Genomic DNA, 26383 nt, shown 5'->3' with positions numbered 1-26383 from the left:
TCACGGAAGAGAAGCAAATTCAAGAGTCACTTTTAAATCATGTTACTTTATGATACTACTGTCTATGATCACCATGAGTGCCAACTTCAGGATATATCCCGCAGTGTTCTCAACAGCATTAAACTTCTAGCCAAAAGGCATCAGTGGCCTTGTCATTGGAGAAACTCAAAGGTGCAACTGCTCCAAGAAAAACTACACGGATAAGTCCTGGCATTAATCACCACTTAATATCTGGGTAATTTCCCCATTTTCGATATGTTCTCTTACATTTTTACCACTTTGTCATTGTTAAGATTGTCTAATTTCTATCACAAAAATTAACGAGCAACACCTGCAGATCGCGCACATTCAGAACTCACTGGTGGGTGTGCCAAATCGTAGCTCCTCTGAACAGGATTAAACACATTTTCTGTCAATCAGTGTTCTGGCTATTTGATTGAATGATTGTGTGTGGAGATGTTTTCTTAATTTTAGTTGCATGGGCAATGAAAATTCTTAATTTTTTCATTTTAAAACCTGCCAAAAACATTCCAAACATTGAAAGTAGCCCATTCTGGCAACACTGATTTCATTTTGCATTATTCAGGAGTTTTATATTGAGTTTTCAATAAAATGATTCTTAGTTCTTATCTTGTTTTGCTGTCTGGTTTCAAAGTACACATTCTGTTCTATGCATATTCAGTAATATGTGATATTTTATTTTTGCAAAGCACCATACAGTTTTTCCAGTGTAACCCTGTGTTGCGTATAGCTACTTATCTTAATATGATTTAAATATTCTAGATTGTGTATGTTAAGCAATTTGAATTGCTGCTGAGAATGAAATGTGCTATACTTATAAAATCGTCTTACTTTGCTGAAATTACAGTTTGTAAAGAAGCACCAACATGACAGGGCGAGCGAGATCTCGAGGAAGAGGTCGTGGCCAGGAGGCTGCTGCTCCGGGTGCGGTGAGGTCTTTTTTCTTTCCATATTTAGTTGTATGATATAAAAATATATTGAAGTAAACCTATTAGTATTCCAATACCCTGCAGCAAGCATCTGCATCACAAGAGGGGGCAAAACACGTTTTGCCTTCTCAGTCTGAAGGAGAGCTGGTGGGAAGGGGGAGACAGAAAACTTCACCTGGAGCAATATCTGGAGAAGATGAAATCAAGTGTGCTGAATGAATTCTGATGTCATTAGTAAAGCTATTAGAATATTTATATTCTCTGTGGTCAGTGCATTAAAGCAGTTAGTGGCAATACTGTAAGCAGTATTATCAGCAGTGCTCAATGGTAAGGATGTTTTCTACTTTTCTAGCTTATGGAACATGTCAAAGAGTCCAAAACAGGTAACTCCAAACTGTTAATGAACAAGATCTTTCATGTAGTTTTCTGATTCTGAGATTTGAATTCAATTGAAACCCTTTAACTTAGTGCATTAGTAAAAGGAATAGTTCACCCAAAAGTAATTAATCATTAGCTGGGTGTCCGTCCACGTATTTTTATGCACATTTTGGAATATTGCATTAAAACTGCTGGATGGAAACATCAAGATGCGAATAAAATCCAAAAATGAAAAAAACAAAAACAAAAAAAAAACATATATGTTCGCTTCAGGTGAATACATTTTTTATCCGATAAGAAATGTGCATAAACTATGGTGAAACACAATTACTGAATAAACTCCTATTGAATTTATTAGGAATACAAGATGCACATCTAAAAAGTCATGTGACTGATTAACTCGTTCATAACTGGACTAACCAGCAGACCAATTATCGCATCTGAAATGTCGTTCTGGTCATCCTGAAATAACGGTGTCTAGAAAATCCAAAACCTGCTAAGTGTCTGTAGAGCAAATAAGTCGAATTCAAACTTGAACTGTGCCCAAGAGAGGGTTTTGAAAAATATTTTATAAATCCGTACGGCAAAGTCATAAGAATGGAGGAACGCACACACATAGTGCTCCAAGAACTGTGACGCGCTGCCGCTCCCAGACATGAAACAAGTTCTTTACAGTGTTTTGTCTGCATGCTCCAAACTGAGTATTTTATTAATAAAAGCGTCAAAGTGGCTATTTTGTTCTTTTGAACACATGGGATGGAAACGCGGCTTTATTCGCACATTGTTTGTGCCATAGAATGGTTGATCGCATAATTCATAACTTGGATGGAAACATAGCTGTTTACTCACAATTATGTAGTTTCAAACTTGTATGACTTCCGCAGAACACAAAGCAAAGCTATTTTAATGGAGAAATGTCTTTTTGCATGTACAGTTCAAAACAGTACAAGTGAATGGTGACCAAATTTTCAAGCTCCAGAAAGGACATAAAGGCAGCATAAATGTAATCCTTACATTTAGACAAAGGGATAGTTCACCCAAAAATGAAAATTCTCTCGTCATTTACTCACCCTCATGCCATCCCAGATGTGTATAACTTTCTTTCTTCTGCAGAACACAAAGATTCTTGGAAGGATATCTCAACTCTGTAGGTCCATACAATGAAAGTGAAATGGCGGCCAGAACTTTGAAGCTCCAAAAATTCAAAAAGGCACTTTAACATTCAGAAAGTCAAAGAGATTTGGAGATTTATAGTAAAAAAGGATGTTGATCAGCAAACTATCCCTTAAATATGGAGTTAATTTTATGGTGGATGATACGTTTCTTTACCTTTTTTTTTTTTTTTATAGGAGACCATCTTGTGCAGTGAGACCTCATCACCTGTGTTCCTGCAGTTTTACAATATCCTCTTCAAGAGGTAATCACAGTGCACAACAGAATGTTTCATTTTAAATAGTGTTGGTAGTTATGTGGTAGGGATGCAACAGTACTGGTATCGGAATCGGGTCCGATACCGCGCTCATGTACTTGACCTTATAAAAATGCTCCAATACCAAAAACCGCTACCATCTGACTTACTAATGTCATTACGTAAACATTCAGGGCACAGATTAAAATCATGCCATGACCTAGTGAGATTATTTAAGAGCAAAAGCTGTGATTTAATGAGATAAATAGATCATTTGCATGTGCAGCGTTTTAAATGTTTGGAGCCTGTGTTGACACAAACTGCTCATACATTTAGAGATCCTTGGCTCATACACGGAAAACACTATTATGAGCATCGCATACTCTGTTTGAAACCTATGACAGCAGGCAGAGTGCTAATTCTCTTTTTAGCACTAGTCATACACAGACTACGTATTTATTTATGTAGTAGCTTTTTGTGGTTTAATAGTTACTGTGAATCACGTAGCGACCTGCTTTTCCGGATTGGGAATCTGCCGTCATTATGTCAGAGCTCCTTGGTCTAACAACACGGAAATTTAACACTTAAAAATAAAAGCTCCGCCAAAATAAAAGCTCAATTTAAATAAAAAAGAATGACAGAAATAGATCACTACTGTATAGTTATGTAATATACACTGTTACACTACTACTACTACTACTACTACTACTACTACTAATAATAATAATAATAATAATAATAATAATAAACCGATAGTAACTGTTATATTTAAGCAATATTTCACATCTGTGATGCTCTGTTATGCAGCACTTTATTTGACAATTAACTCCAATTTTGTATTTAGGATAGTGCTGTGAGGTTCTGTATAAAATCACTTCATTTGATAAAAATGTTACAATGAATTGTTATACTTTCATTTGATTAAAATTTTAATTTATTTAAACACAATTTTGATGATACAATTGAAATAAACTGCTGCTATTGAGTTCAGAAAAAAAAGAACAGGTGTCAAACTCTGTATCGGCGAGTACTAAAAGTATCGTTACTTTCTCAAAAAAATGGTATCGGAACATCCCTATTATGTGGTATTTTAGCCCTGCTAATTTTGTGTTGTAGAATCCTGCAGATGCTAAACATGCAGCAGATTGGTTGCCATTATTACAATCCTGATGATCCATTCAACATTCCCCAGCACAGGTTTTGAAACCACTTGTGTATGCACGTATCTAACAGCTGTTGGAAAATGAATTACATTGCATAAACCCTGTCTGACTGTACTTGTAGGCTGACAATTTGGCCTGGCTTTGTGACAACCATCCTTCAGTATGAGTCCAGTATTATGTTGTGCACCGATGTGAGCCACAAAGTTCTGCACAGTGAGACATTTCTTGACTTCATGTACAGTCTGAGGCAGCAGTGTGGAGACCAGTGCTTTCCTGAAGTCTGCACTAAGAAGCTTGTGGGCCTTATAATCCTCACCAAGTAAAATGAGAGCACAGCCAGACCTACATAGTGGATTAAATATAAATTGTGGATAAACCAATTAAATGCAGAATTTTTAAATAATCATTAAAGGCTATTTAAAGAGGATTGTCAGGTAATGATTGACTAACAAACTTGTTAATTTTAGGTACAATAACAAGACCTACAGAATTAATGACATTGCCTGGGACCATACCCCCAACATTTAAGAAGGGAGATACAGAGATCACTTTCAAAAACTACTCAAGATGGTAACCTAATGCTATAGGACAAGGGAAATGTAACCGGAAATTATTTTTACACCAGTTTCTGACTTTTGTTTCATTTTTCTCTCCAGCAATGTGGTCTGGACTTAACAGATGGGAACCAGGTTCTTCTGGTTAGTCATGTAAAGAGACTTGGTCCCATAGGTCGGCCTCCACCCAGACCTGCAATGCTTGTCCCAGAGTTCTGCTAACTCACAGGTAAATCTGCAACCACAGAAGACTGAATTCGCATCTTTCCTACAGAGTCAATAAAATGGCTTGATGAGCGCAACTTTCTTGTGTAGACAATGTAACAGGAAGTTTGGTTGAGACATATCAAAGTTTTTTTTCTGAGAACTAGCGCTTTAATATACATCTCTTGTCTAAGCAGGATTGAGTACAAGGATCATCAGGAATCTCTACTCAGAGCCCTACAACAGAATATCACCTGAAACTCAGATGGTGAGTCCAAAAGCACATCAGAATCAGAATGAGCTTTATTGCCAAGTATGCTTACACATACAAGGAATTTGTCTTGGTGACAGGAGCTTCCAGTGTACAACCATACAAAAACAGCAGCATGACATAGATGATAAAAAATAAAAAATAATTATACACATACCTACAGACACATACATACATACATACACACATACACATGGGTAGTGCAAATCTAATACAATCTGTTATGTACAGTGCCTATGTTTTTGTTGTTTTTTTCCCAGAGGAATGAAATTACAGAAGAGGTTGGATGTGTTGGATAAATATAAGAAAGACTAAACTGTGTATTGCACATAGTTATTGCTCAATGGGGCAATTAACTGTTCATGAGATGGATAGCCTAAGGGAAAAAACTGTTCCTGTGCCTGACGGTTCTGGTGCTCAAAGCTCTGAAGCATCGGCCAGAAGGCAACAGTTCAAAAATGTAATGGGCAGGGTGAGTGGGGTCCAGAGTGATTTTTCCAGCCTTTTTCCTCACTCTGGAAGTGTATAGTTCTTGAAGGGGGGGCAGGGGGCAACCAATAATCCTCTCAGCAGTCCGAACTGTCCTTTGTAGTCTTCTGATGTCTGATTTCGTAGCTGAACCAAACCAGACAGTTATTGAAGTGCAGAGGACAGACTCAATGACTGCTGAGTAGAACTGTATTGGCAGCACCTGTGGCAGGTTGAATTTCCTCAGCTGGCGAAGGAAGTACAACCTCTGCTGGGCCTTTTTCACAATGGAGTCAATGTGAGTCTCCTACTTCAGGTCCTGTGAGATGGTAGTGCCCAGGAACCTGAATGACTCCACTGCTGCCACAGTGCTGTTTAGAATGACACCCCTCACCAGTGTTGGGGTGTTCCTCCTAAAGTCCACAATCATCTCCACCGTTTTGAGCATGTTCAGCTCAAGGTTGTTTTGACTGCAACAGACAGCCAGCTGTTCAACCTCCCTTCTGTATGCAGACTCATCGTCATCTCGGATGAGGCCGATGACAGTGGTGTCATCTGCAAACTTCAGGAGCTTGACAGAGGGGTCCTTGGCGATGCAGTCACTGGTGTAGAGGGAGAAGAGTAGTGGGGAGAGCACACATCCCTGGGGGGCACCAGTGCTGATTGTACAGGTGCTGGAAGTGAATTTCCCCTGTCTCACAAGCTGCTGCCTGTCCGTCAGAAAGCTGGTAATCCAGCAGACAGATATACATGGGAACAGAGTGTTGGTGTAATTTATTCTGGAGTATAGCTGGGATGATGGTGTTGAAAGCCGAACTGAAGTCCACAAAAAGGATCCTTGATTATGTCCCTGGTCTGTCCAGATGTTGCAGGATATGATGCAATCCCATGTTGACAGCATCATCCACAGACCTGTTTGCTCGATAAGCAAATTGAAGGGGATCTAGAAAGGGTCCAGTGATGTTCTTCAGGTGGGCCAACACCAGTCTCTCAAATGATTTCATGACCACAGACGTCAGGACGACAGGTCTGTAGTCATTAAGTCCTGTGATTTTTGGTTTCTTTGGGATGGGGATGATAGTGGAACGTTTGAAGCAGCATGGGACTTCACACTGCTCCAGTGATCTACTGAAGATCTGTGTGAAGATGGGGGCCAGCTGGTTAGCACAGGATCTAAGACATGCAGGTGAAACACCATCTGGGCCCTGTGCTTTCCTTTAATCTTACTGGGAGTTTAGAAATCCCAGTAAGACACTTGAAGACTAAAAATAACTTGAATTATCATATGCACAGTTCTGTTGAAGTGTGCTAAATACACCCCCATAATGTTTTTTGTGGGAGTAAATGCAGATATCTACTCAAATCGGTTTAAATGATTTTTTGTCTTTCAGTTGAGGCAGCTGATGATTGTAGGCATTGGCTGTTACCATGATACTGCTGCTGGGAAGAGATCCATTGGAGCATTGGTGGCCAGTTTGAATCAGGGCATGTCCAGGTAATATACAGTTTGAAGACGGCACTGTTTAAACCGAGAATATATAGGATTGAAAAGATCAAATTGTTTTGTCAATATTTTTAAGCAGTAGAACACCAGTGGAAGTGTTACTGCAAATGGTGTTTTCAGACTTATAGCTCGTTAGATTTGTTCAGAAACGGGGACTAAAATTGTTACAATTATGCATTTTCCTCATGGTTCGATTCACTTTCACAAGAAAACATTTCTAAATGGACCAAAACTGTGTTAATAAAAGTCACATGTGTCCAAGCTGTCCCCTCATTGGTCACATTGTTTGTGCGCTGTTCCAGGATTTATCTCATCCGTTGATATACCGGTTAAAATGATACACCTGTAAAAATGTATCAACCGTTACAAATTTGAGTATTTTTTTGTCACTATGCAAAACGTCACCACATGGTACAGAATGCAAGCTCCAATCAGAAGTTGCGCTGCAAATAGACATTATCAGTCACTAGGATGATTATGAGTTGTAAAATTTATGACATAGTTATTTTTATCCACCATTAGTTTCTTTTGCATTATGTCTGCATTGAAAACTGCCTATTCTCTCATCCACTGATCTCTCCTTCTCTCCCACGCATGTGCACACACATATACACAGCAGAAAGAGTAAAGCCACGTACAAAATTGTTTTTATCTCTCAAAAATTCCTAAAACCATCCGACATCTGTTCTGCCGCCCCATTATCCTAAAGAGAGAAGCGATCGTACTAACATTACCTCAGAAATTATAAAACAACTCATATTGAGTATATCTAATATAGTCGCTAAAAGCTATATCCACATTTTGATAATGAATTGCAGTGAAGAGCTGACTTGCAGATGTCTTCTTCAAAGATCCATCATGTATATTCATGGTTTAAAGAGATATTGTTTGGTCCGTTGGGTCGGTATTGCATTCTTAGGAAGGAGACTTATTATATTTATATTTTACAAACATTGATCCCAAAAGGCCTGAGCCTGAACCAGGCCTGAAAAAAACAATTTTTGTGATTTTATATTATGTGGATATAGTCAAAAGTACTGTAAAAACTTTAACATTTCAATGGGTTACATCTGTCCATCATCTGATATCTGTCTGTACCTATTGATGTATGTATTTTCATTAATGCAAAAAATGTGGTTGGATACTGATGGATTGAAACATTTAGAATATGTGTTCTTTTAAAAAATGTGGTTTCTAAAAAAAAAATCATTCTTGCTTTGTAAATGTATTTTAACATCCGGGGATGGTATTGTAAGGAAGTATAGTTATACCCAGTAAAGAGACCAGCATGTACAGTGATGACCCAGAGTCAAAGTTGTAGTTTCAGTCAATGAAGAGTTTACTCAAGACAAAGTTATCGACATTTCCAAAGACAACAGACAGAAACAGAAAATGAGTCAAGGATCTAACCTCTAACTAACTTCAATTACAGAAATAACCGTAATTATAGGCATATGCAAATGAATTGACGAGTACGGAGATCTGATAGGTGAACAGTATCAATTCTAGAAATCTTACAACCACTGTGTTCTGTTTAACTATGTGAATGCAGTTATTCAAAGATTATATTTTTAAGACACCAAGTCAAGTTGGTTAGCAGAAATGGGTCAGAGGTGAGCCTTCTCTTTAGATAAACTGGCGTCCAGTTGTCACATGATTCTTTAAACTACAAACAATCCTGCAATGACATTAGACAGAACACAACATTTTCCTCAGGTTGTCACATCTCACTGGGACTCGGGCCTTATCCAGCTGGAACAAAATAGAACAATACGTACAAATGCTACAGAGCAAAGTTAGGCAGAAATATACTTTTAGTGATGAATGTATTTGTGTTGGTAATTAATGACCTTAAACTTAAACACAATACAATTCTTATTTAAACTACATGAGTGATCAGTAAAATAGTTAATTGATAATTCACTTGTATGTTTGTCCTCTGGGAGCCGGGCTAAATGAGTAAGCACTGTTAACTGCATTCCTGACATGGGTCAGACCCTCAGTCACACCTCAGACAAAAATACACAAATGACCTGCAACATTCATGATTCATTATAACATAACCGGAATAAATGCACATGACTAAAAATGCTTTGATTAACAATTGATTGATTTTAACAATTATTAGTGAATGCATTCAACTCATCAATAGACCGAAGAGACAAGTAAATCTGCCTGTATCGGGTAAGGGATGGGCAAGGAGGAACCGGTAGAACAGTCAACGTAAACTTTAATGACAAACTCAACTTAAAACAACATAAAACACATAGACACACAGCGGCCACGTGTGTCTCTCTCTCGAACTGGCGTCTCTGGCTCCCCTTCATATCTCTCTCCCGCTGATTAGTTGTCTCAGCGCCAGCCATGCACCATCACAGCCTGGCCACGCCCTCCTCCTCGTTACACCGCCCCCTTCACTATACTCCACCCACTTGTATTTCCTCCATTTTAAAAAAAGCGTATGTAGCATAGGAGGGAAAACTTGACTAGTTTGTTAGATTTGACAAAGACCTAATTTGGGTCGAAACATCAATAAATTGGAAGATCAGCAATGTGCCAGCATTCTTGTATTGCTTCTCACCACAAGGACGAACCGCTCCAGGGTTCATTTGCAATCCCGATTGTTTTGGTGCAGATCCGAGTGCGATTAACATGTTCATATATGCATAAACTAACCTGACTAAGAGAGAATGCCAGGTTCTGAAACAAATGATCCAATCAGGTGTGAAGGCACCCTAAGAAACCCTGAACTATCTTTTCAAATATGAGTGAGTTTTTATTATCACTGTCAAAAAAATAAGTTCCCAACAAGTAACTTTTGAGTGCAACAAAGAAACAGTGTTGCATTGTAATAAACGGATTTTTAAAAATGGCTTCTGTTTGCAAGGAGTTACCAGAAGGTTTACATCATCAGTAAGAATGATGCAGTCAGTGATGAAGACTCTGCTGTTATCATGAATGACAGCATAGTTTGAATGATTTTAGTCAGTTAGATTGTGTGACTGTACCTAACTGGTATATAATGTCACTTTTGTATTCTTTTAGATGGTTCTCCAAGTGTGTCTTGCAAAACCGTGGTCAAGAGATTATCGATGCCCTGAAAGGATCGTTGCAAGGTGTGCAGTGGGGGTATATTCCCACATTTTGGTCATTAATGCCAACTATTGGCTCTGCCTTTTGCTTTTGGATGGCTTCTTGATTTGTTCAGTTCTTTAATAAAGGACTTATTTTTAAAATGGTTTATCAATACTGACGCTATCGGTCTCCTCAGCTCATTGTTTGTCAAGATGGAGTTGGTGATGGGATGCTGCAGAGCGTGGTGGACTATGAAGTCCCACAGATCATGCAGTCCATTAAGGCATGGGGCAAGACTGCGAGTGAGCCACGCTTTATGTAGACTGATGGAATACTTTGGGGAGTCTGGAATTCCCTCTGTTGTATTTACATATACATTTTGCATGCAGGCCCAAGCTGTCTGTAGTGGTTGTGAGAAAGCACATCAGCTCCAGATTCTTTGCTTGAATTGACGGCAAAATTGCCAGTCCTCCTCCTGGAACAGTCATCGACACCGAAGTCATGCATCCAGAGTGGTGTGTATTGAGAAAAGTCATAAGGACTGATCTTCATTAATAAATCAGCCTCTTTATGTTCCTGTGTCGTGAACTGCTCATCTCTATTCCATGTTAAATCTGCTTTTTCACAGGTATGATTTCAGGCTGTGAGTTTTGGATGTGTTGCCCCTTCTCACTACAACGTGGTGTTTGACAGCAGCGGCCTCAAACCAGATCACATGCAATGACTCACCTACAAACTCTGCCACATGTATTACAACTGGCAGGTAACAACCTCCTTAGATCATTGCACAAGTATTGCCATGTACTATGTAAGCTTCTCAGTTATGTGCTTTCTCATGTATACATCATGGCTCTCTGTTTTTCAATCTTAAGGGGATTGTCTGAGTGCCTGCACCATGTCAGTACACCCATAAACTGGCTTTCCTTGTTGACCAGAGCATTCACAAGGAGCCCAACATGAACCTGGATGACCTGTAGTCTGGTGTAATGATATGATGCAGGGTTTGGAAGGGTAATAGAGCCTTTTCTTAGTTTGTGTCCCAGTTGATTCAGTTGAATGAAAGTGTACAATGTCAGCAGAACATTTGATTAAGTAACCCACATGGTGTGCATTTAGAAGCAAGTACTAGATTGTTTTAAGTGTTAAAGGTGAAATGCTTAAGCTCTTTATATATATATATATATATATATATATATATATATATATATATATATATATATATATATATATATATTATATTCACTTCCATTGGAGTATGTTTTTGTTCAGGCATCTTGCTTTTATGGTCAAGTTCAAGGTGCTCTTTGATGCTAATAATCTGATTCAAATGGCAGATTTCTTGGTATGTTAAGTGTTTGGATTGCTAGTGATCTGTTTATCTACTGTTAATTTATCCTCTGATATCTGATCTGAAAAAATCAGATCGTACCTGATGTGTAAACAAGTATATTGTGTAATCAGCATTCATGTACTGCGTACATGTGTATTGTTTCCTTGTTTCACACAGTTAATAGTGAGAGTATAAAATAGACTGGTGACTATTGTTCATGGTCGACAGACTTGGAGCAATGGACATTTATATGTTGGGACAGAACCATTTTGTTAAAATTAGTTAACACAAAAACTAATGTAGAGGGGAATATTAATATACAAAATAGTCAGAAATATGACATCAAAAGAGGACATATAGAAACGGGGTTAATGTTCAGTTTTGCATTAACACAAAATCATCTACATTAGCTAATGCTGATGATGAATAGACACAATATAGAATGTCTTGTTGGATTCTTTGTTCCAAATACCATTTTAGTTCTAGTCTTAAGACTAGTTTACCCAAACAAAAAATTCTTATCTACTCATTCTCATGCCATCCTAGATGTGACTGACTTGCTTCTGCAGAGCACAAATGAACATTTTTAGAAAAATATCTGTGCTCTTTAGGTCCATTCAATGCAAGTGAATGGGGACCAAATCTTTCAAGCTCCAAAAAGCACAAAGTCAGCATAAAAGCAATCCATAAAACTCCAGTGGTTAAATCCGTATCTTCAGAAGCAATATGATGGGTGTGGCTGAGAAACAGATCAATATTTAAAGTCCTTTAACCACTGTAGTTTAGTGGATTACTTGTACAGTATGCTGCCTTTATGTGCTCTTTGAGCTTCATGGACCTACAGAGCTGAGATATTCTTAAAAAAAAAAAAAAAAAAAATCTTCATTTGTGTTCTGCAGTCATACACTTTTCTCTCTCTCTCTCTCTCTCTCTCTCTCTCTCTCTCTCTCCCTCTCCCTCTCCCTCTCCATTTTTGGGTGAACTTTTCCTTATAGAATTCAAGTTGGATCAGCTTTGCAAAATAATGGCACTATTGGGCCGGAAGAGATCCTGCAATTCTCTTCCTGCCGGAGGCGCACGTGAGTTGCAGAATTCTCTTTTGAGCCGCATAGAAATCTCAACGTTTTTCTTACTGCAGACTTCATATTCAAGCGTATAATAGTTTCAATCTCATAACTGCATGGTCTGGTACTTAACATAAATCTAAATCTGGTTTTGCAGTCGCTATAAAATGCAGAATCCAGTCATCACAAACGGCTGTGACCGGTCCATCCTGGCAAGCGCTGACAAAAGTAACAGGCAGCACGTGAAAAAGTTGTTCACGAGCTCCTGCAGTGGTCTGGATTACAATTTACACCTAGATGCATGATAAAGAAACTTGAATAGCCAATTAATTGATCGCAGTATGTAGTTTAAAATTATACAGAAAAAAACGATGTATTGTAGACCCATTGTGCACGCCCATTTTCAGGACGCTGTTGCCATGGCATTACCGCAGTGTTCAGTGTAGATGCGCCCACAACATTATTCAGATGCGACTGTGGAAATAACAGACCGACAAAGCTTCATAGCTGGATGACTCCATGAATATTAAACACCTCATTTATAAGCTGCTGTTGTATTTTTGTTTTCAAGGTACTGAAGTCAATGGTTACTTCATTCATGTACGTAATTTACTTTATCCTATATATGGTAATTTGTCGCGATCTGACTTGGACTTGCAATGGACTTTAACACGTACGAACCGCAGCGGACGTGCACCAATACTTACAGAGGATAAATCGACTTTCCATACAACATTGTTATGAGGGACCGACTGGCTGAATTGAATTCAGTAAGTAGAAAAGGGATTTAATCAAGGTCATCTAAACCGTACCTGTTTATCTGTGCATTCTCGGACGAAGCACTTAACTGCTTGCACTGCATTATTTCCCCCTTCTTTCATACTTTTTATTCCATTTATTATTTGTTTTAAACCATTTCACATTAAACTTTTATTTAATTTTTTCCCCTTATCTCTTTTGTTTCAAACTTGTCTTATGTTGAGTTTGTTTTCTCTTTTCATAAAGTATGATCTTAAATGCTTTTAAATTATGTTTTTATTTCTTTTTTTTTCTTTCTTTTTTTTTTTTTTTACTTATTATGCCATGAATAGCACTTAAATAGTGCCACTGTGTTTGAACTGTGCTACAAACTTGCCTTCCCTACTGTAATTTTGAATAGGGTCAATAATGTCATGTTGTGGATATAAATGGTTATAGTCACTGAAACACCAGATATCATATGAAATAAATGCAACAAGCTTTCTCCATTATTTCCTGTCTACTTTCCATACTTGTATCAAGGTTAAAGGAACAGTTCACCCAATAATAAAAAATTCTCTCTTCATTTACTCACCCTCATGCCATCCCAGATGTGTATGACTTTCTTTGTTCTGCAGAACACAAATTAAAAATTTTAGAAGAATATTTCAGTTCTGTAGGTCCATACAAGTTAATGAATACCAACAAATTGAAGCTTCAAAAAGCACATAAAGGTAGTATAAAAGTAATCCAGATGACTCCAGTGGTTAAATCCATGTCTTCAGAAGTGATATGATAGGTGTGGGTGAGAAACAGATCAATATTTAAGTCCTATTTTACATTTTGGTGATCATGTTGGAACTATCCTTTTAAGTCATCTTTTCTTTCTGTGGTTTACTGTAGGGCAGACAAGGCACCAGTGAAGATGGGGGTGTCACTGTGTCCATGGAGAGAGATGGCTTCATGCAGGTCTTTTTCAGAAAGGTACAATCATTAATCTTTATGAAAGGTGCTTATGATCCTCCTCTGTGTCCCATATATTCCTTTTTAAATCAATGGTGATCAATAGTCCACAACAAGTGTAGTCCACTGAAGTGTAAGAGAAGTGTCTGAGCTGTGCTCTGCTTTATTCCAGGTGGAGGAGGTCAGAGGTGTCATCGATAAGATCTCCTCCCTCGTGAATGAGGTGAAGAAGAAACATAGCCTGATCCTTACAGCTCCCAACCCTGACGAGAGTAAGTCACCCTTACTCAAAGCCTGTTAAAGTGGTAGTTCACCCAGAATGAAAATTCTGCCATCATTTACTCACCCTTATGCTGTTCCAAACTTGTATGACTCTTTTTTTTCTCTCTCTCTCTCTCTGGAACACAAAAGGAGATGCTAGGTAGAATATTAGAGACCGACAGACATGGAGTCACTATTCACTTTCATTGCATTGTATTTTAATTAAATTAATATTCTGCCTAACATCTCCTTTCAAAAGTCAGTGAAATTTGAGCAGATGGAACAGATGAAACAAATAAGAGCCTGTTTCTGAATGGCCATGTTAAAATAATTGTTCCCCCAAAAATGAAAATTCTCTCATCATTTACTCACCCTCATGCCATCCCAGATGTGTATGACACAAACGAATATTTTTAGAAGACAATCTCACCTCTGTAGGTCCATACAATGCAAGTCAAGAGGGTCCAAAACTTTGAAGCTCAAAAAAGCACATAAAGGCAGATTAAAAGTAATCCATACAACTCCAGTGGTTTAATCCATGTCTTTAGAAGTGGTTTTATGGGTGTGGGTGAGAAACAGATCAATATTTATGTCTTTTTTTTTTTTTTTTTTTACTATAAATTCTCCTCCCTGCCCAGTAGGTGGCGATACACGCATAACCGTTCATTCATTCTTGTTCAAACTTAATAAACAAATAAAACTCAGGGCTCTGTCACAAACTAAGACATCATTGAAAAAATCTCTTTCTCCAGCTGCACAAGGCCTTATAGCAGTAAAAGAACATTGATTTTCTCTGCCCAGTTTTCCTTCTGCTGGAAATACCACATCACTCCATTCAAGTACACCTGTGGAGCAGCCAGGAAACTGCTGTGGGAAAACCATTCCTCACATACACAGATATATACATATTTTTGAATATGTGTTTTGGCTGTGGACACAAGGCACAGGCAGTCACAGTCATGCTTATATTCAAATCAACAGCATGATTATGAGTATGATGTTGCTATTATACATTACAACAGTTCTCTGAACAAGAAGTACATTTTGAGTAATTTACATTTTAGACACAATGTGGTCAGTTATTTTGTCTATTTTTGCTCCTATTTATCCAAAATAGTTCAAAACGAAGCCAAAGAAGGACATGCAAAACACAGACTGACAACCTGTCTTGAATGCCACGAACACAAACAAGCGGAGTGATACAAACAGTGAAGCGTCCCACTGCTGTTCTAATTATCAGCTCTATTGGGACATTGCTTATCCAGTCAGATAAGAGTATTAGAACTAACTGTTGTTTAATGTATAATATCGAACTATTCATAATGATTCGGCCAGTTAAAAGGGGTTTCTATCCCTTAATTTGGGAAACATACCTCCTCGGGAGTCGAGTTTGGGCATGCAATGAATTTGTGGTTTCACCATCACATTCTTAATTTTTAGTGTGTGTGTGTGCGGCTCATTTTTGCTGTTACTTGGAGGGCATGTATGGGACATGCAGAGAGGAATGTGAGACAGAGATAAAGACATCTAGGAGGGTGTGAGTGTATCTGCTCCTTGCTTTTTTTCTTCTATACACATGTGTAATATACTGTATCTGCAGGAGTCAGAAAAGTATGTTCAGGGTATTTATAATTTTTTCAAGAAAATGTGTCAAATGTAACGATGCAGTTGAGCATTGTGCTCCATGCTTCCCTCGTAAGAGACAGTCAAAACAGCCCTCTACAGTAACGTTTCCTTTTATATAACAGTATGTATTTATAATCACCTATAAAACACCACATTATTTTTCCAGTATAATATATCATATTGTAGGTAGGGCTTTACCAAGGCATTATTTTATCTGTAACTGTTATTTGTAAGGAAGAATTATTACTTTTGTTATTTTTTTTATAACCGACTGTTTCTTTTTAGAATCTTAGAATTTTTTTCTGTTTTGATGCCAGATGTTGTTCCTAATCTAACTAAAGTAAATTTACACAGTAAATGAGCAATCTGCAGGCCTTTCAATGGCATGCAGTATATATTTCAGTAGTATGATCTTAAATCTCTCATCCCTAAATATGACTTTGCTTTCAGGAACAAAAGAAGAGCTGGAACAACTTACAGTAGAAATCAAGAAACATGCCAATATTGCCCAGACCAGCCTTAAATGTGAGTAGGATGTTCTGCTTTTGTCTGTGCTATCATGACAGGTCAGGCATGAGTAAAGATGAGTATATGACAATGGTTCAGAATTATGGGGAAAAAAAGTTGGAGTTATTGTTTACAATGGTAAAATACTTTCTCCTATCCAAGCTTAATATGCAGAGACAACTATAAGTAAGCAATACATAGTCTGATTTCCCTTGAAATGTGTAAACACTGAGACACTATTGGATCGATGCTCTGTTTGTTTGAGAATCTCCACCAGCTTGACTCAACAACGCTGGCTCAAGCAGTGTTGTGAGTTTCGAGCGGGACTCTTGCTTTTTCCGACCAGTGAAAGATGGGCAATATTCGGGAAACCTTGTATATAAAAAAAATCATTATTTTTGCATTTCATTTTGTGACGCTAGTGGCGCAGAAATGGCATACACCACCTTCAGTAAAGATTTGATGTTTATTTTTGGTACAGCTGTTAAAGTAAATGGCCAAAGAAATGATTTGAGTTCTCTCCTAATGTCTCTTTAGCAATGCAACAGAGTCTACCTCCAGACGACCAGGTTAACTGTGCTGCAGTGGATGTGCGCATTCAGAAAACTCAGGTGCGGAATCTCTCACCTTTTTTTCCTGCTGCTTTCCTGTGCGGTCATGTTTTCATTCCAAATTTAACTGTCTCTTGTTGTTTCTCTCTTGTTTTTTAGTACTCTAACTTGTCTCGTAAGTTTGTGGAGGTGATGACACAATACAATGAAATCCAGGTGTCCTTCAGAGAGAAAAGCAAAAGCAGGATTCAGAGGCAGCTGGAAATCAGTGAGTCACGCACGCATATCTATGTTTATAAAAGCATGCATACTTATAATGCCTGTGGACTAGACTTTTAACAGTTGTCTGTTGTCCACTTAATCAAATAGATGTTGGTTTCCTTTTCATATATTATGGCAAGAGCAGTAACCCCTATAAAGCAGATGCCCAAGTGTGGTCATCACAGTTGCATGTTCTATAGCTCTAGAGGCTATAGATTATTTACAGTTTAAACATGGAAAACACAATCAAAATAATCAATATTGGAGTTTTGTGGCTTTTTAGTCCATGTCTGTTAGCAAGTGTTCTCTTTAGAAGTTGACAAATCTTTTAGCAGATACAGCAAACAGTATGTTGTCTTTCTCTTTTGGGAAAATGGATCAAAAATATATTTTTTTCATCTTGTGCATGGAGATATCAACAGATTTTTGTCCATAAAATGCTCTAAAATGAGAATGTTAACTTTAACTAGCAAGTAGTGGTAGACCGATATATTGGTTTTCTGACTGAACAGTGCCGATAGTTACTTTTTGTAACTATCGGTTATGGGCAGAAATCTATGCTGACAGTTGCCGATGTGTTTTTTTTTTTATTTTTATTTTTTTTTACTGTGCCTTTAGAGGTGGACAATTACATAGGGATTTATCGTATCTAAATCGTTCATCATTGACAATATCAATCACATTTTTTATCCTCACTTCATTGGATGTTGCTTTTTTTTTTTTTTTTCACTTTTCTCCCCAATTTGGAATGCCCAATTCCCAATGTGCCCTAAGTCCTTGTGGTGGCGTAGTGACTCACCTCAATCCAGGTGACAGAGGACGAATCTCAGTTTCCTCCTCATCTGAGACTGTCAATCCGCGCCTCTTCATGGCTTGTTGAGTGCGTTACCACGGAGACGTAGCGCATGTGGAGGCTTCACGCTATTCTCCGCGGCATCCACGCACAACTCACCACGTGCCCCACCAAGAGCGAGAACCACATTATAGTGACCACGAGGAGGTTACTCCTTGTGATTCTACCCTCCCTAGCATCCGGGCCAATTTGGTTGCTTAGGAGACCAGGCTTGCATCACTCAGCACACCCTGGATTCGAACTCACGACTCCAGGGGTGGTAGCTAGCATCTTTACTCGCTGAGCTTCCCAGGCCTCAATGTTTTGTTATTTTTATCAGGTGTTGTAAATTGAAGCAAGGGTATGCAAAGACATATGTGACTATATGAAAATGTGCCACGTTAGCACAAACATTGTCTCTTCCAATCTTTTGAATAATAAACCTTATTCCTCAGTAAACCTCATCTGGTCAAATCATATAGAGAATATACTGTAAAGGCTACAAAAAGCCTAATTTGGTAAATTTTTAAATAAAGAGCATTGTAATGGAACCAAGTCTCCTTGTGTGTTTTGGGCTTGTTTATAGTTAAAAATCCTGCGTCATACACCAAAAAAAAAAAAGTATGGTTATTATTGGGATTTTGGTTGAACAATAAACTGCATCTTAGCCTTTATGTTTGTGCTCATCATAGTAAGGAAAGACTTAAGAAAAGTTTCTAACATTCTATAAATCGATTTTAAAAACTATCGTCTGAATAATCGGTTATCTCCTTTTCCACCACCTTAGTTATTGGTACCATCAAAATCCACTATCGGTCGACCTGTAGTTCCAAGTAGTAAATCATGGTTTTGCTGGGCTATGACTAAAGGCTCCTGACAATTTAAAAAAGTACAAGCCCTTCAATAAATTCTGCGACAACTTCCTGTTCCTGATTCAGAAAAAGAAAGCTCTTGTTGGTAGGTTGTGTGCTGTTTTATGTGTCTTTGTTATGTTGTGATCCACAGAGGGAGGTTGCCAGTGCTTTGATTTAGAGTGAACTAATAGCAATGTCTTATGTTGTAAATTAAATATAATTTAAGCTGTGTGTGGTTAGTCATGAGTGAAATACTATGAGCAGATGGAAGTGTTACCCCTCAGTTGGAGTTGTATGCATCAGTGAATTAGTCCCAGTGGTAGTGGATTAATGAAGTACTTTTTTTGCTTTACGACACATGAGATGAAGCAGGTTGTCACCGGAGACTGTAAGGCAAGAGTTGCCTGGGCAACAGGGCTCCTGAGATCCTCCTTTAACTCTGGATTATTGGGCAGAAACAGACTGTCATGTGACCGAGATAGTGAGTCATAAGTCACGTGACTATTGTATTTGCTAGGGATGTGCGTAAAGACTAATTTCACTGGCGTTTAATCATAAGTTTTGGAGTTGACTAGTCTAAAAAGAAAGAAACCGTCAGAAAACAGTCAAGAAACATTGTGTTTATGCGACCCATTTTCTTAAAATATTTAATCTATTCCAACAGCCTAATCCCACACAAAATTCAACTGAAAAGGGACATTTATCTGCAACGTGCTTGCCTTGCAGTAGGCCTGTGAGAAATGTACAATTAACCATATGTATTGTTCTAAACATGATGTGCACACAGAATAAAAGACAGTTTAACCTGTTAAGCAGTCGGCACATCATTGAAAATAGCCTTCTTGATCAGTAGGGTCAAAGTAATAATAAAAAAATGGCATACCTATTCTAAAATTGTCATTTTCAAGGCTACTTACTCAGAGCATACATTTTTGATGAAGAAAATTAACATGTCAACATGGTCCGGTGAAAGACGGGACCTGACTCAACTGAGGTGATTGTCTTACACTTGAAAAAGTAGCTCAGCAGGAAAATAACTTGCAAGCACGCACAGATTTGAAGAAGACTCAAATGTGAAAACATCCATAACGACTTGCAAGCCAACATTTAGGAAATCCGCTTCCCGCACCACCACCGAAGTGATTTCCATAGCTACTTTGCTTGTCTTGCGAGAGGACATTTTCTTGCACACGCTGCAAGTAAGAGAGTGGGTGAGGGGGGTGTGGCGAGCAACCTGATGTGAAATTAAACTCTGTATACCAGGGCTCTTCAACTACTTTCTTGCGGGGGCCAGATTATCCAGATGAAAACTTAGCAGGGGCCAAAATGTTTTCACTATTCATCTTAGCTAGCACTTTCATCGCAAAAACATCTTTAATACTGTGCATTTATTCATATTAAAATAGTCACAGGGTATACCATATATTGAATTATAATTTAAGGTCTGGCCATAAATTCCTTCATAAGATCTGTCTGAAGAACAAACATGACCTATACTCTTAACTAACAAATAATTTTTGAACAACTTTGGGGAAAAAAAAAAAAAACAATAACAAAACATAATCATTTTAACATTCTAGGGCTATTGTTTACAAATTATGAAAACTGAGGAGAAACATAAGTATCAGTTAAGAAAAAATTGGTCCTGCAAATATTGTAAATTTGCACACAATAGCCAGTGCAGGATCCAGATTTTGTGCAGATAATCATTGGCAAAAGAAGAAAAAACTGAGTTGATGCTGTTCGCGAATGAGAGTGCTGACTCACAGCGTCACGTTATCATTTATTCCCAAGCCCTACAGACCCTGAACAGATGAGCCATGCCCGTTTGACACTTCAAGAATAGTGAATAAAAGCAAACTTTTCAGCGCATTTTCTTTGAACGTTCAGTTTTCATAATCGATTCATCTTTTGTTGCCTAAGATGTGCATTAGTGCTGACAACATTTGATTTCTGTAACAACTGCGGTGATCATTTTTTTACATCTGTAGATTTGACCACACTTCACACAACTACGCAATTTATATAAATACATTTGATTAAAAAAAAAAAAAAGATGCTATCAAATGCTCACCTAAACGGTGTGATCTATGTTTAGAAAAGCAGTATAACTGAACTATCGCCAGAAAAGCGTGCACTCCGGTCTGGACGACTGATGACGGCTGAATGCTGTTGCATGTGCCATTGAGCATTGTTAAACTCAACGCTGATTCCTGAGGCTTGCGCCTGTGAACACTGAGTTTTGCACAGATAGCACTCTGGTATTTCAGATGGTGAGACAGTTTGATCAAAAATCAGTCGGAGGGGCCAGACAAAGATGATTGGTGGGCTGGATTTGGCCCGCGGGCCACCAGTTGACTAGATCTGCTGTATACATCTGGTCCAGATATCCTCTTTTTTTAATAATTGTTTTATTAATTATATTTAAAATGTAACATAAACATGACAGTAATTTAAGCGCAGCCTTTGTAAAAAAAATATAAAACAAAACATAAATGTGAAAAAAATTGTTGAACATATTTATGGGGAAAAATATTGATCGAGTAGTAATTCTAGTTATTCTCGCACATCCCTAGTATTTGCGTAAAGACCTAAGCCGCTTTTCAACCATTGGGCCGAACAGTTCTCATTGCATAACCGTACTGTTCCGTGGCGATCCGGGTCAGCTGGGCTGGTTACGGTTTCTTTTTCCACTATGGTACATTCCAGATCTGTCTTTTGGTGACGCCGTGAGAGGTAAACATTGGAGCAAGTGTGGCGCACTGCGGAGGATGATCGCATATTCCAGTTTTTAGGACTGTTGTTCCCTGGTTTTACTATGCTAACAAACAGGAAAGACACGGACCATGTCGCAAAAAGGAAAGTAAAGAGAAAAAGGCATGAGGTTTTTCATAATTTGCTGAGGGCTTGTGTTTACCACCGGACACGAGCATGCAGAAAGGTAAAACAAAGTATATTTATTAACAAAATATTACATATAAGTATTATATGAAAATAGTATATGAGAATATATTGATGTGTTTTGAGTTTAAATTAGCTAGTAATCTACTCTCCTGACAAAAAGGCATGTAAAAAAAATAGTCTACAATACTAGTTAAACCATCATCATAAAATCATGAAGATAAACTAAACGAGTAGCCACGTACTAAAGCCATTCTACCAGCACGGTTGAGAAAGGTTAGCAAACCGTGCCAAGAATTCCAGGCCAAGAACGGTTTATAAATGTGCTGTGCCAAACCGTGCTCCAGTGGAAATGCTACTTTAACCGTTCTGTGCTCAGAACCGTTCGGCCCGATGGTGGAAAAGTGGCTCTAGTTACATCAACTTTACCTTTTTAAAAACATATCCCCTGACCTTTGTATTAACGATTTATGTAGCAGAGAAATGTATAATTAATTGATTTTGTGATCTGAAGTCACAGAGATGGAGGGAGAGTGTTCATATGCTCAAACTGTTTGTCATATTTTGGGTTCAACTAGCAGTGTATAGTTAGATTTGGCCTGCAGGGATACTTAAGCAAGAGCTAAACTCTGGTTGAGGTCCTCAAAAAGTGTAAACACTGTGGCTCTATTGGTTTGAGAATCCTAGCCTGACAGCTACATTGGCTCATCCAGTGATGTGAGTTTGGGGTTAGACTATCTGTTTTTCTTCAAATTTCAGACAAAGGAAGTGTTCAAGAAATCGGTTTGCAAAGAGTCATTACTTTTGCAATTTCGTGTAGTGACTAGAGGCACAGAAATTACACAGTTCACCTTTTAAATTTTTTTTTGCAAGAGGTAAAATTTGTATGAAAGTTGATTACCCCCCCAGTTTGTGAGTATATTTATGTGCACTAGTCATTGCTTAGGGGCCGTAATGTATGAGTTTGTGTGTTTTCTAATGACCTTTACATTGGTTTCAGCCACTGTTTTGTTCTCTCCCATTTTCCCAGCTGAATCGATACCATCCCAAAGGCATACTTAGGATGAATACACAAGCACACAGCACACAGATACACCAATCCATGACACAAAGGCAAACAATTATACAAATGGACTAGCCTATTAGCAATTGCTGGTCACCGTTTCATGTTTACCCTTGACAAACTTGTGCATAGGAAGCCCCTTAACAGGTGAATAATGGACTAAACAGGATCGGGCAGTTACCTGGAAGCCCATAGATAGCAGTACCCTTGACTGGCCTCCCACAGTCATGGAAAACATCAATATCAGGAAATTTTTTAATTGCGACTGCCAGGCCTTGAAAAGTCATGGAAATGAATAAAATCTTAAGTCATGGACAAGTCCTGGATATGTCTATATGGAATATAATTTTTTCCAGTTATATCGGCTAGATTTTGCTCTTGTGTTGACCTTGTGTAGAGTTTCGTGAGCAAGGTGTTCTTTCGAATCGGTTCTTTGCAATGAATTAGTCATACTGATTCACAGATAGGTCTGAATGATTCTTTTGCACACCAGTCTGAATCAAAATGATTCGCAAATGTTTTTATCCTGCAAGCAGTGACTGGAATAGTCATGAAAAATGAATTGGTCAAAAAGTGTGGGAATACTGCCTGGAAAAGTTGCAGATATTTTTTAATCTCTTAAATTTTCTGAATCTTGTAGCTGGAAGAATCACAACCAATGAGGAATTGGAAGAAATGCTGGAGACTGGAAACCCATCTGTTTTCACTTCTGATGTAAGTTTCTCTCTCAAAATGACACTTTCCAATCTTAATTTGATGGCAGGAAAATGTTGACCTGACATGAGAGTAGCACACCTTTTCAATTGTTCAGATCTAGCACCTTCCGATGGCTATGTTTTGTAATGGTCCTTTTAATTTGTGTTAGTGCTGTAACTGTCTCCAAGTTCCTCCAAATGTAGAAGATAAAGACAAGTGCAATATGTTAAAGATCTCCTCTGTTTTCAGATCATCTCTGACTCCCTGATAACTCGTCAGGCCCTCAATGAGATCGAGTCAAGGCATAAAGACATCTTACGCCTGGAGTCCAGCATTAAAGAGCTACATGACATGTTTATGGACATGGCCATGCTTGTGGAGACTCAGGTACAGTATGTGACCGCCATGCATTGCACTGAAGTCATTTATTAATTCCTACAGTTTGCATAAATTTTCTCATTTGTGTTGGACAGGGTGAAATGATTGACAACATTGAAAAAAATGTAAACAATGCAGTGGAATACACATGCCATGCTAAAGAACAGACCAAGAAAGCTGTGAGGTACCAGACACGGGCCCGCAGGGTAAAAGAATATTAGTCTTTTGAAGGCGCACGGTATGATCACTCTGTATGATGAACAGACCAAAATGTACCAACATTTTAGTTATTCACTCTGAAATTAAATAACTGATCAGCTGATCAACATGTAAATAACATCAAAACTCATCAGTTCTTAGTTGCATCTCTTTTTAAAATGTCACCACATACTAAAAAACACTTTCTCTTTATTTGTCTTGTACAGAAGTACATAATTCTTGCTCTTATTATCTTGGTCGTGCTTGCTGTGGTTACACTTATTGTTGGTTTGTCTGTGGGCTTGTCTGCAAAAACCACCACTAACTCCGCCACCTCCTCATCTGCTGCAGCCAATCCTGTTTAACCATTATTTCCAAGGTAACCCCCATTTCCCAGTCACTATCAGTCTTATTTACTTTATCATCTAAAGCTAATTGAAAACCATAAAATAAATGTAGTCACTTAAGTGATTGAAAGCTTTTACCTATGCCACTTTATTTGCTTCTAACAAATAACAAGAAATCACGGTACAAGGTAATGTAAAAATGCACATTTATTATTTATTTTTTCATACATACTGATATTTGTTTGTGTTTGTTGATTTGTCTGTCATAGAAAATGGTCCATATTGCCATTTGTGGAGCTGTGCTCATCATCCTATTTGTCATCATCATCATCATCATCATCATTGGAGTTTACATTGATTAGTCACCTACAGCAAAGAACTATGTTCTTCCCTTTGACGTTAGGGCACAGTATTTTTAATATTTCCAATATCTTACTGCATACAAAATGTCGAAACTCACTGAGTACATATGAATACATAAATAAAACTTTATTACCTGTGAATTGTGTAGAAGTTGGCACTGATTTCTGGTTCAAGACCGTCCTTTTTGACTGATTTTCACTTGACTTAAATGCTTTGCCTCTTCATAACAATGAGAGGTAATTATCTCAATCTTTTTATTTATTTAATGCTGTCATACTGATTTTTGCACATGTAAGTAATGTTTTGTAATCTTATAACATGTAACCTTAGTTACGACATGTGCCTTGGGAGATCTGACTGAATAATGTGGAGTCAAACAGAGTCTAAAAAAGTGCTCAAGATATATTTTTGCCTAAGGAAAGTGTCTATAGGGAGAACATATTTGAAAGTACTTCTTAAGGAGGAGGAGAGTGTTTGCACTCAATTATCAAGGGTTCAGCGTAGTTTCTTTCGGCTTATATTCTGGTTTGACAGTGATGTTTGGTATGAAATCACACCCCCCTCTGTATTGAACAACTGGCTCCACACAATATGACGTCAGATCTCTGAGCAACGTTAATAAAAACATGTTTTAATCACTTAATGATGTTAGCTTTTTGGCTTACATATGATTGTTTCTGACAGGAATGTAACCATGGAACAAATGTTCACACAGAGTATTGCAAAATAAATATGAGTTGCTTACTGCTCAACGGTCAAACTGTATTTTTCTATCATTAGTTGTTAATCTATGAATTATGTATTCTAAAATAGAATAATTCAATCCAATTTTAAATGAAGTGAGCTATCTCAAAGTCTCTCTAGCAAGTCGGTCCACTGTCGGCCATCTTTGGAATGCTCTCAGGATTTCCAGTCATGAAAGTGCAGCTCCCATCTACTTGAATGGGGAAAGACCAAAATCTCAAAAACGGTTGGTCAAGATTACAATCAAAGAACATGTTTGAAATCAGCCGTAAAATATGACAATAATGGTATCATAAATTGTGATTCTTTACCTCATATTATGCCTAAAAAAAAAAACATTCCTGGCTTGTATAGCTAATGCGCATGCACGTTCTAGAATTGATTGACAGGCGATGTCTGTATCTAAAAGGTGATTGGCTCTTTCACATGTAAGGCGGGACTTCCATTCTGCAACCGTTGGGCGCTAGAGCTTCTTGGTTGAGCGTTCCAATTTCTCCCATTCATTTAAATAGAAGTGGCCCATCTCTGCTAAATATTCTCTGGATATCTTCAGGCACCCTTTTAACACCGTGGGATAAAATCTGTGCAACTAAAAAGCATGTGGTTCCTCGATTGTTAAAATCGCATTTGATCTAAAACAGTGTTTTATCCGTATGACTGTAACTGCATTGACAAGTTGTATGTAAATGTAATATAAAATTAATGTTCTACTTTATGAATCTTAAACTGGC

General features: G+C 37.9%; 1 protein-coding gene and 1 pseudogene across 3 annotated transcripts; both read left to right on the top strand.

Annotated features, from left to right (window-relative positions):
- The first annotated feature begins 887 nt into the window (after nt 1-887).
- Nucleotides 888-10952, top strand: LOC127424595 (piwi-like protein 1; annotated as a pseudogene).
- Nucleotides 10953-12837: 1885 nt separating this feature from the next.
- LOC127424152 (syntaxin-2-like) lies at nt 12838-25660 on the top strand. Of its 3 annotated transcripts, XM_051669097.1 has the most exons (11): nt 12838-13139; nt 14011-14091; nt 14243-14342; nt 16408-16482; nt 17002-17075; nt 17175-17283; nt 23567-23640; nt 23872-24009; nt 24096-24206; nt 24426-24577; nt 24815-25660. In XM_051669097.1, the coding sequence occupies exons 1-10, from the start codon at nt 13110-13112 to the stop codon at nt 24561-24563; spliced, it is 930 nt and encodes a 309-aa protein (XP_051525057.1). In that variant the 5' UTR covers nt 12838-13109; the 3' UTR covers nt 24564-24577; nt 24815-25660. The 3 variants fall into 3 exon arrangements, with proteins under 3 accessions (XP_051525057.1, XP_051525058.1, XP_051525059.1); XM_051669098.1 differs by lacking the exon at nt 24426-24577; XM_051669099.1 differs by lacking the exon at nt 24815-25660 and having other exon boundaries at nt 24096-24238; nt 24426-24556.
- Nucleotides 25661-26383: the final 723 nt, after the last annotated feature.

This window comes from Myxocyprinus asiaticus, chromosome 33 (genome assembly GCF_019703515.2).
Source record: "Myxocyprinus asiaticus isolate MX2 ecotype Aquarium Trade chromosome 33, UBuf_Myxa_2, whole genome shotgun sequence".
NCBI classification, from domain to species: Eukaryota; Metazoa; Chordata; class Actinopteri; order Cypriniformes; family Catostomidae; genus Myxocyprinus; species Myxocyprinus asiaticus.
This window is presented reverse-complemented; position numbering and strand designations above follow the sequence as displayed.